The sequence below is a fragment of the Macrobrachium nipponense genome, chromosome 8 (genome assembly GCF_015104395.2).
Source record: "Macrobrachium nipponense isolate FS-2020 chromosome 8, ASM1510439v2, whole genome shotgun sequence".
Taxonomy (NCBI): domain Eukaryota; kingdom Metazoa; phylum Arthropoda; class Malacostraca; order Decapoda; family Palaemonidae; genus Macrobrachium; species Macrobrachium nipponense.
This window is the reverse complement of record NC_087203.1, coordinates 64,025,486-64,037,985: the sequence shown is the minus strand read 5'-3', so window position 1 is coordinate 64,037,985 and position 12,500 is coordinate 64,025,486. Positions and strand designations below refer to the sequence as shown.

Sequence of the window (12,500 nt, the reverse complement as noted above, 5' to 3'; positions counted from 1 at the left end):
AACAGTAACGCTATTCTTTAATATTTGTGCATTCCCCCCTTTGGAAAGGATTTTTTTTAACAATCTTCACTGGGGCTTCAAAAATTTAATTGGAAACTTTATGGAAAATCGTTGAAAAAAGCAAAGTCAAGAGGTCGTTGTGGCTGTTGCAGCATATGCAGTTCATTGTAAATTAGATTCCATGTATGTAGTAATGAATAGAGGGGATTTCAAAATATATTCTGGGCAGTAAGCACAATTTTCCTTTCGTCCGAAACACTTACTTTCATCTTGGTCCTGAGCTGCCACTGAAAGTATGGTGGTCCCAATGGCTTCGTCTTCCGCAACTTCCGCCTCATAGACTGACTGATCGAAAAATGGAGGATGCTCATTGTTGTCAGCTAGACCCGCTCGGAAGAATTTGGTCACTGCAGGTCAGAAAAAAAATACTGTGGTTACACACATTTAACGTGAAATTCTTGGAATGATGCAGTACATAATAAAAGATTTATTCGGTAGAATACATTCTTATCAATTATATATTTTTGCTTGTTAATGCGCCTAGGAAACCAATGTGTAGATAAGGAACAAAATGGAAAAAAAATAAAGGCTACAAGTAATGAATAATTTTCGACGCAATTCCATCATCATTATAGTTATCCCTAGAGAGCCGGCATTAAAATCAAGTTTTTTTATCTCGTAGGATTCGTTCTACGGAATAACCAAAGGAATCGGGTGAAATTGGGGAAAAATAAAAATTACCTTGGGTTAGAAAGGGCGTTGCAAAATGCTTTCATTGCTTCCGCACATTGTATAACGCACTGAGCGGTAACAGTTTGATAACATTAAAACAAAAAAATGTGATACATCTAAACATCATCGTATTTATCTGGGGTTACCTAAGCTTATTTGGCAAAATAAAAGACGTTATTTAAAAATTTAACCATTGGAGATGAAATCAATGAATTATGTAACAATTCTAAAGTAAGGATCTTTAATTTTAAGTTTTTCTTCCATGATTCGCTTTCTGCAAAAAGCAAAATAATTTCATTCTTGTATTTCTCCACTGGAGGGTTGTACGTTTGATTCTTTTAACATTTCATGATGCATTGTAGTGAGTTATTCAATGTCTTACCTTGTACTTCGCATGAAAAATTTTATTTTGCAGTGTAGTGAGTTATGCAATGTCTTACCTTGTACTTCGCATGAAAAATTTTATTTTTTTTATAAATAACAGATTTCGTGGAAAAATTACAGTTACACAACAGCATGTCATTAGTATTTCCGGAGAACAAAACTCATTGATATTATCTCAATAAATTCGAAAATATACGGTGAATTTTAAGTAGTCCATCCTAATTATTATTATTATTATTATTATTATTATTATTATTATTATTATTATTATTATTATTATTATTATTATTATTATTATTATTATTACTTGTAATAGTAGTAGTAGTAGCAGTAGTAGCTCATTTATATTCATATGACACATTAAAATGTTATTAACTTGCCAAAGAATCAGGCACTGAGTACAGATTTATGTGGTTTTTTGTTGTAAACTACTGTGTCTTGAGACGTTTCGACTAAATAAGCACCAATCTCTCTTACGATCAAGTCCTGGTGCAGTTTACCATTCCAAGAATGACTTGTTTCCATCTCGGAAGCGAAATAGATAACGAGGAAAGCTCTCCAAAAGAAATGGCGTTTCACAGAATATAGGAATAAAATGGACGAAATTCGTGAGCTTATACCATAATGGTAAAACTCTGATAACCTGATGGAATAAAAAGGAAAGCTAAGAATCATGAGGTTAAAGCATCTTATTCAAGCCATATTTTCGCCCTAAAATCCAACACTGGAAAAAGTATTGGGTTCTGGTGAGACGAACGACGGCTATGACGGTTATCAGAGCTCAGTCTCTGAATAATGTCGCCTGCACTGATCATATTTCTTTCAACTAACACTTTCAGTTTGACTGTGGTGGGGAAGTGTTGCAATCATTGCATGAAGAAGGCAAAAGCTCTGCGGTAACTCTTGAGGATTAGGTAAAGGCTTGAATAATGTACTGTTGTCCGTGTCCACCAAAATTCCACGTCAAAGTTTATAGGAAATGAGTATGAGCAAGACCAGTTTAGGATGTTTATAAATTTCGTCAAATTTTCATTGTTATGTTCACTGTAAGCCGTTTGAGTGTGTTTTATGCTACTGGAAACGTAATGCCGTTTTAAAAAGAATTTAGATCACGAAAAAGTAAATTGGTTTAGGCTGGTCATATTTTTTGCAATAATCACTGATAAGTCCAAAAGGAATGGTTTTTACCGTGGTTTATGGCGTAACGAAACCCCTAACTATGGAGGTGAACGACACCAAAATCATGCACCCGATGCGTGCTGCCGAGCTGCTAAAGGGAAATAATCCGCTGTGAACTTTTAGAAATGTCTGGCAGCCCTCTAGAATATTCGTGTATGACAAAAGGTAGTACCATTCAGTTCGAGCGGTTTTTGAAACTTATGAAGCTGAATAGTTAATGATTTGACCACCAAACCTTTCTTTTGTGAATACTCATAACATTACGATATTGGTTAAAAATGGAGTTCAGGCAAATCTGTATCAAATTTCATAGCAGTAATTTTGCGAAAATAGTCTTTGAGTAACAAGTCGTTAGGTTTCATAATTATAATTGTCGTCGTTGGATATATATATCATTCGAGCTACAAATGTCTAATGCGCTCTACCTCGGAATTGATATATATTCATATATGTACCGAAGGGGAATTTTTAGTTGATAATAATTTCGTCCCCTCGTGGGATCGAACCACCGTCCAGTGAACGGGAACGAAATCAGGACGGCCTAGTGACGTTATCCAGTCGGCCAACAGAGAGGATATAAGTTTATATCGATTCTGTCCTTACAAATTCACCGTCGAACTCGGTGTTTTCGTAATTATAATCGATATGAAACCCCCTCTATCATGTTAGCCCCGAACGTTTGACCCACGTAGCCTTGTAATGAATAATTATCACATCACCGTGATTCATATAGATCATTCGAGCTACAAAATTCCTTTAATATCTAATTCGCTCTACCTCGGAATTGATATATTTTCATATATGTACTGAAGGGGAATTTTTAGTTGATAATAATTTCGTCCCCTCGTGGGATCGAACCACCGTCCAGTGGACGGGAACGAAATCAGGACGGCCTAGTGACATTATCCAGGCGGCCAACAGAGAGGCTATGAGTTTATATCGATTCTGTCCTTGCAAATTCACCGTCGAACTCGGTGTTTTCTTAATTAGAATCGATATGAAACCCCCTCTACCATGTTAGCCAATTCAAACGTTTGACCCACATAGCCTTGTAATGAATAATTATCACATCACCGTGATTCATATAGATCATTCGAGCTACAAATGTTCTTAAATATCTAATTCGCTCTACCTCGGAATTGATATATTTTCATATATGTACCGAAAGGGAATTTTTAGTTGTTAATAATTTCGTCCCGTTGTGGGATCAAAACACCGTCCAGTGGACGGGAACGAAATCAGGACGGCCTAGTGACGTTATCCAGTCGGCCAACAGAGAGGCTATAAGTTTATATCGATTCTGTCCTTACAAATTCACCGTCGAACTCGGTGTTTTCGTAATTAGAATCGATATAAAACCCCTCTACCGTGTTAACCAATTCGAACGTTTGACCCACTAGCCTTAGCCTTGTAATGAATAATTATCACATCACCGTGATTCATATAGATCATTCGAGCTACAAATGTCCTTTAATATCTAATTCGCTCTACCTCGGAATTGATATATTTTCATATATGTACCGAAGGGGAATTTTTAGTTGAAGTAGAAAAAGAAGAGTTTTCCATAATAGACGATTTCAAACATCCTGAGGCTTGTTCCCTCCCTTAACAGTAACACGTCCTCAGCAACCCTGTACCTGGCATAGTTGAAGTCGTTACTTTTAACTTGTCTTCGTTCATCTTCTCTCCTCACAATGAAAGGTTGGTGTCTAAGCAGTCTCTTTTAACCTGTTTTTTTTACTTTTACTTGTTTTACTTTGTTCTTTTATGTAATTTTAAGACTTTTTAATTATGTGAATTCCTGTTTTTTTGCACTTTTATTGTTTTTTATTTATAAATGTGTCTTTATCTTTCACAGACTGATGATGCACAGAGAATTTCATGTGCGAAATGTTTCTTGGAATAAATTTATCAGTTTTAATCGTTGTATCATGGACATCCCCTGGAGGTTTTATATGTATTCACTGACCTGCTATATATATATATATATATATATATATATATATATATATAGATATATATATAATATATATATATATGTACATACATGACATATATATATATACATACATATATATATATATATATATATATATATATATATATATATATAATATATATATAATATAGAGAGAGAGAGAGATTTTAGAGATAGAGAGAGAGAGAAGATGAGAGAGAGAGAGAGACCTAACGGATTACTGCAGCGATTAAGGTTTTTCCCATTCCCATGCTTTCCGGTTGTCATTCAGTTTCCCATATTTCCTCCTCTACAATACGCGACTCAAAATTATGCCAGAAAAAGTCTCACAATAACTGTCCATATCCTGCATTAGGTGAAGACACTAGAGGCACACCGCATGCCATTCCATTGAAATATTAGATGCGCTTACAATTGGTGGTAACTCGTTGCTGAATAACCACTGGTTCCATGCAACGGAGAATCACCATACAAACAAACAAACAAACAAACAATTGGTGGTGAGCATTAGCTTCAAATGATGAGAACCCGATGAAATTTCACGACCCGTAATTATGAAACTTGTACTAGATAGGTAGTCGAATGTGGTGGATCGCTACCTGGTTGTAGGAGGGCCGGGTATTGAGGGATACTCGTTTAAGTGACAAATGAAAAGATTAAAGAAAGTTAAGAATCCTGATGGGGGTCAGCTGTAATGCTGTGCCATTTTCAGAGGACAAATACATAGTGGAAGACATTTACAAATATGCTAGAGGGATGAATATACACGCGATTAGAGACCAAATATTCTCACTGACAGGATGCGATCTTGTATGCATTCCTATCACAATATATCAGCACTTTGAAAACGATCGAGTGATAAAACTGAAACCGATCAGGATTCCAAACCCTTTTCATATTTCTAGGATGAAGTTAAATCCGAGAAAATATTTCTATGATAAAGAAACAGAAATTCACATTGTATAAATATTGGCAGAATTTTGCAATATATAAATATTGGCAGAAATTTGCAATATATCTATATGTTTGCGTGACAATAAATACGATCATGCAGACATTTGGAAACAAAATATTCACACCTGACAGGAGGTCTCCTTGTACAGATTCCTCCTTCCAATATCCATCCGTCCTCTGTAAAGGGTTTAGTAAGAAAGCCGAAATTCGAAATCAATTTTCAATTTTCTCTTGTGAATAGGAACATACAAATCACGATTGAAAGCGATTACAATTACACACACACACACACACAACACATATATGTGTATATATATATATATATATTATATATATATATATATATATATATATATATATATATATATATATATATATACACAAACATATACATATGTGTGTGCGTATGTATAATTTATATATGTGTGTGTTATTGTAATCACTTTCAATCATGATTTATACCTTAACAATTCACAAGGGAAAATTGAAAATTGATTTCGAATTTCGGCTCTCTTACTAACCCCTGTTTACAGATGGTCGGGATGGATATTAGAAGGAGGAATCTGTACAAGGAGACCTCCTGTCAGGTGTGAATATTTTGTTTCCAAATGTCTGCATGATCGTATTTATTGTCACGCAAACGTATATATATTGCAGATTCTGCCAATATTCATACAATTGAATTACTGTTTCTTTATCATATACATATTATCTCTGATTTAACTTCATCCTAGAAAGACGGGAATGTTTGAGGTTTTTCTTGCAATTGTGGACGTGGTGTTATAGCGGCAAGTTGTGTATTCAAACTTTCGTTCAAAGCGAAGATTACTGCGTGTGCCCCATTTTCGATACAGAAGTGGACATTCACGGTAAAGTGAATGATACCTATATATATATTATATATATATATATATATATATATATATATATATATATATATATATATATTATATTTTTCTGTGTGTGTCTGTGTGATGATTGTAGCGAATAGGAAGACCTTATATCGAAGGGAAAATGCAAGTATGGTCACCCATTAAGAAATGGGTATTATGAACATCTTCGCCTCTACTTTGTGCTTATTATTCTTTGCCTTCTTGAGTAAAAAACATGTAGATTAAAATTACTTACTATGACTAAGAGGCAGACCACTAATCAGTGACTTCAAATTACGAACAAAAGCAATATTCGTAGGGAATATATAATGCTTATTGTCAGGAATGATCAACAAACCGACTAATGTAATTTATTGTGTTGGCTTATTTTTTTTACATATAAACTTTTTCCTGCCATGTATTTTTCCATAGAATATGCAATTCACCTAGAGGTAATTTAATATTTATCATGCATAATTTGCGAGAAATTAAAATGACTTACTAAAAAACATGAAATGATTTGACGTAATGGAATCAATTATTTGCCATAAAACAATATATTTTAAAGAAAAAAGTAATCAGCATGAAGATTTGTCTACATGTCCATCTATCAAGTGGCTACCACCTCGTCCAGGAGCTATAAATCACTTTCGGCAAAGAGCGGAACTTGCGATTTCCCAGCAAAGCTCGCCTGACATATATCTGGCAATTCATCACTTCAGGGATCTCTTCTTATTCATCCCTCCTTTCACGACTCTCTCTTATCGTTGACTGGAATTTTCAAGAGAGAGGTGTGACTTTTTTTAGGAGAAGTTTATCACGAGATTTATGATTATTGTGGATATAATAGGCCTTTAGGCTGCTCACGTCCTTCGTCATATTAGAAAAGCATGGTTTGGGGGTATAAATTGAAATAATAGAATATGAGAAAGAACCTAAGGTTACACTTTTTCTCATTTGCCATTATAAATGTCAATAATCAGTTTCTATGCTATTCCCTGAAGAGGAAGGTTCCTTGAGAGAGAGGACGACGTATCTGTTAGTACAGTAATATAACGTTAACTGCAACGAAGCCATAAGCTAAGGTCCCGGAGTTTCACAGAGCCAAAGTTTGGAAATAACTTCACCAAAGAGAGGAAACTGGGAAATTGAAATAACAAACAGCTTCGTAGTTAGAAGGCACCAACAGTATGCTAGTTAGTGTCAGTTCCGACATACTCATACATGTAATTTTATTTTGGTTTCCATGTGGGGCTCTGAGTTTAAATTTGTTTGCATAACGAAGTGATTCGGCGCCCCAGGAGTAATTAGATCAAAGCAAACTGAGAGAGTGAGTAGAATAAAACTTAATTTCATTTTCCTTTTCCTTATTAAGACGTGTCTCCTTTCCAAATTTCTGAGTCGGATTCTAATGTCATTAATATTCCACTCTACTTCATACTCTAATGAACAGAACAAGTTGAGTTAGAAGAAACTCTAGATTACATTAGGTTCAAGGGGAAAAAATCAATGTACTATCCATTATAAGTACTTAGAAATTCAGAAGAACCACGAATTAGTTGAGTAGAAACGAACCTTTTTTCTTTAGCAGCAAAAATAAGCAGAAGCCACAGGTGTAAATAAGATTGCCATAAAGTACACAGATGCGAACGCACCCACCCACACACACACACACACACATACACACACACACACACACACACACCAGGAAAACCAGTGATAATTTAAATAGTGGACTAAATTAGAATAATTATGAAACAGAAAGTTGGAGTAGGGGAATTCTGTATCAGATAAATAATAATTTAATGTAATTTATGTATTTTTTTAGAGAATTTAATAAGAGAGAGAGAGAGAGAGAGAGAGAGAGAGAGAGAGAGAGAGAGAGAGAGAGAGAGAGAGAGAGAGAATTTCTATATGTATATCCCATATCCCTGCATCTCTGCTAGGGAATCCCTAGGGAGGCAAAGGACCTCCTGGGAGGTGTTGCTTGTAAGGTCACGTTCCATATCAAGTTTTGCTGGCGTCTTCCATAACGCATTCCCTATTGTGGCGGATCTTATGGGCGCCGAGGGAGTTCTTTTTTTGTCCCGGTCTGAAGGTCATAAGTCATCTCACTTAGATCTACGAATGAGTCATGCATATAAATGGTATACAATGGAGTAAAGTCTTATAACTTGTAATTACATGCCTTCAAGATTGTCTTCGATAAAAGGAAAGGGCACAACATAATCTTTCATAAATCGTTCACTAATACTTTCCTGGGCTTTTTGAGCCAGGTTCATCGTCGATTCTATCGATAACGTTAATTGTTATCTTGATCTTGTACTCATTGGAAAACGAATAATTCCTTACACTGCTGCACTCTTAGTGGAGGTAGCTTATTTTTACGATTATTATTATTGTCAGTGTACTCACACTGCAAAACAAGATGGCAATAGAAGAAAAGTTCAAGGCAAGATTGTCCTGAAGCTCTGAACCAGGTACTTGCATTTTCGATATTTACATGGAGGCCACTTGTTAGAGAGGCTGAACAATGTCAAATCTAAACATTGTGTTCATTAGACTTTTTGAGTTATAAAAAAGGGAAAAAAATGCTGTTACTTTGCGTTCATTGATGTTATTATGTTCCGGAACTTTACAGTGAATGACCACTTCTGTATCGAAAATGGGACACGCGCAGTAACTTGGCTTTGAGCGAAAGTTTGAAGCACAACTTGCCGCTGTAACACCATGTCCACAACAGCAAGAAAAGCCTCAAACATTCCCGTCTTTCGGTCCTGAAAAAGCTTAATATAACCGAGCCAAGAAATGTTCGTCTGACCATATTGTCATTTACAGATCTTAAGAAAAAGCTGCACACGGATGAATGAAAGAAAAAGCCCCAAGGCATCATTTTATGTTTCTGGAGTGCAAGCACCAAGGGAAACACTTATGCACTCTTATAAAAATGGATTAAGTAAAAAAAAATAAATATATAAAAAAAACTAATGCGATGCATTAACAAGTTTAACTCGAGCTGATTTCTAGTGTATCGAGTTGAGAAGGTCCCGCCTATTCCGCAGATTAATTATTGTAAATATTCTAAAGGTAAAAATGGAAATTCACACATACAAAAAAACTGCTAAACTTCGGTTGAATTTTCTTATGGTCAAATAACTATAAGATACATGAATGAACTCTCGAGAGTAGTACCTCCATAGTTATTATAATTTTTCGTAATTTGATGACAAGTTTTAAATTGGCAACACAATAGCGCCGTGTCTTAAGAACGTCAAGTTGATAAATATCAGTGGACAAGTTCCATGTTCCAAAATACCATCGGATAAGTGCCGACCTTCCCTCCCCTCCCCCCACTCCAACCCCATTTAAATTAAAACTTGCAAAATATATTCAAATATTTTTCCAGCAAAAACCGTTGAGTTGAGTTGTAAACTACCAGTATTAGAAAATGTTTACCTATCCCTGAGTTTAATCATTATAAATATATTGATTTTTTTTTTACCCTAAATAACTTGACGATTCCGAAGAAAGAACTCCGAAATTTGGAACACTGCAACCTTTCAGGTTACTTTAATTTGTGGTTTATGGTACCGTTCCCACCCATTCCCAGCAACAACCACACCTGTCAACTTAGGGAGGTTCGGCGTATTATCAAACCGATTCGTTATTCATTCAGCCACAGCATGTACCCATCAGTCTGGCACTTGCAACTCAAAATTATAGGTGTTCGTGGTTGGAATAAGGTCCACACCCCCTGTGAATATCAAGTATACATAGCATGCTGAGCCAAGTTTTCTTGTTGAATACTGATGTTGGTCGAAGTTCCTCAGGTACTCTGTCAGGCCGTGTATCATTGTAAATGACAGATCGCACTGCAGTGTCAACACTGGTCATTATTTATTGAAGTTTTACGGCATCAGTGAGTTTTATCAACGAGTTTTCACTGAAAGTTGGTTTTTCCACTTTAAAACTAGATGTGAGAATTTTATATTGACTTCCAATTTATTGAATTAAAGTTATTCAAATTCATGGGTGAAATGAATCACTCAAACTACAGAAACAATCGTGCTTCTTCCTGCATGTGATAATATAAATCGTGGAAAAGGTTTCTTTTTTATCCCCGATAATGTTGGAACAGCTTTTACCCACTCCTTTGTTAGAAATGATTCATTTTTAGTAAAGAAAAGACCGATCGTTATATAAGAAAAATACGTAAACAAGCAGCTCAGGTGAAAATAGTCGCATACAATCAGATTTTGCTTTCAGTTAAATGTCACAGATTTCCTCATGATACGAGACCGGCTAGGAGATTTTCACTTCTCCATTCCTTTTCACCTCCTGGGCTAACCCAGTTATCTCCTGAGAATGCTACCTTTTGCTATGTGCAGCACCTTCTTCCTTTTCCTCAAAAATACAAGACGTTATGATGGAAAATCCGTTCACCGGACCTAAGTTGCCCAGAAAGTTGCCCTGATCGTATCACTTGTCATGCTGGGATATTTTTAATATGGCATAGTCGAATGGCATGGGTATCCTAATAAACTTATCTATAAGAATAATAAAAACTGTAGGAAGGAAATGAGAATGATAAAATCTATTGGAAGGAAAATTAACCCAAAAGAGAAGCAGAGGATTTGCCTTTCTAAAGATAGAGTTTGTGGGAATCAGGAAAGTGGAATATTGCTGCCCTAGGTAGATGTATTTTTCAGGTTTGGATTTGTTTATCGAGACCCTTGATTCCTTACCAGGATTCTCATAGTGGTAGCGAGAAAAACAGTTCTTACAGGATGAAAGAAAATTGGAGTGAGGTTACTTCAGAGAGGTTGGGTAGACTAGATGGGAAGAGGACCCTAGTGGTCTTGTCTTTGTCTTCCCTGTCGTCAGAGACTAGTCCAGCTAAATAAGATTAGGATGGCACAACAAGAAGGAAAAAATTCCTCATAATCAAAGCTTTGAGAGTTGAAATACGAGGAGGAAGTGTATAGGTATTAATTGTATTTTTTTAAAGGTTTGATGATGTGGCACCACGGTCGTCATTTTGAGATTTATTTCACTACCATTTACGTTTGCTGATTAATGAAGATTTCATGAAAATCACTGTTTTAAATTTTCTTTGTCTTCTTGTTTTCTTGTACAAGTTCCCTTACAAAGATATTATTGTAAAACAGTCGAACTAATTCTCTTCATTTAGCTTTTATTTTTTGCAGAGTCTGTACTAAAAGAATTTCCTACATACATACATACATACATACATACATACATACATACATACATACATACATATCTATCTATCTATCTATCTATCTATCTATCTATCTCTCTATCTATCTAATATATATATATATATATATATATATATATATATATATATATATATATATATATATATATGCCCTCACCATATAGGGATTGGCTGAAACCTATAAACCCAGCAGTCCCATTAGACAGAGTATGGGCTTTGTTGGCTCATGTACTTATACGTTATCGAAATCACAGGTAAAAATTCTTTCAATTTTGATAGGAAGTATTTCCAGCTGTAACATCAAACATAATGTTGATATTGTATAAAAACTAAATAGCGCAAATATTGATTTCAAGTTCAAAATTATCAACTTTGATGTTGCATCTGTTGATTTATCTTTGTTCACTAATAACATTTTAGAACTGATTCAGCTTTGCATTTGTGATTAAATTTTTATTTTTGATGAAAAATTGCCAGCACGCAAATATGGAATGATAGTGGGAAATCCTCTTCCTCCAATTTTGAGTAATTTATATATGGATTTTTTAAACTAAAGCTTTACCTAGCCTTTTATTTTTATGACATCTTTTGCATTTAGCTTTTACCGGAAAAGTAAATACAGTTCTTTAACAATTGAACAGTCTGGTGCTATCATTAAGAATAAGAAAAACTATATCTTATTTTTAGATAAAATGTTCGTTGTAATATGGTTTTAGATTTTCCTTTTATGGAAAACTTACAACCGTAAGATCATACGCTGCCTTGATAAAAAATAAAGGCTAGGTTTTCCTGTGTCTTTAAGAGCTCTTAGGTACCTGCAACCATGTTTTCCTCAGGAAGAGTTTGAAAATGTTTTAGCATTTCAGAGAAATTGAAGTATTCCAAATATTCTGTTCAGTGTTCTTTGCGGTAAGCACGGAATACTTTTAATTCAGTCAATACGTGAGAGCCTTTTAACCATTAAAATGTACTTCTTTTACCGTAGTGATCTTTGAAGGAGTGTTCCAAGTGTTTATTAACTTCAATGTCACATAAGTAAATTTTCAAATACACTGAGAATTTGCAAGGCTCCTTGCACGAATTGCAAATATCTTTATTGGGACAATTTAGGAAAGGACTTGCAATCATAATCATTAAGACCAATTTTATAAATGAATGT

General features: G+C 35.0%; 1 protein-coding gene across 2 annotated transcripts in view; it reads right to left on the bottom strand.

Moving 5' to 3' along the window:
• Positions 1 to 12,500, bottom strand: part of LOC135222807 (neural-cadherin-like) — a 144,701-nt gene that overhangs the window by 42,708 nt on the left and 89,493 nt on the right. For both annotated transcript variants that reach the window (XM_064261108.1, XM_064261107.1), the window contains exon 3: positions 264 to 407. In XM_064261108.1, the coding sequence (XP_064117178.1) occupies positions 264 to 407 (144 nt within the window). The remainder of the gene's footprint in view (positions 1 to 263; positions 408 to 12,500) is intronic.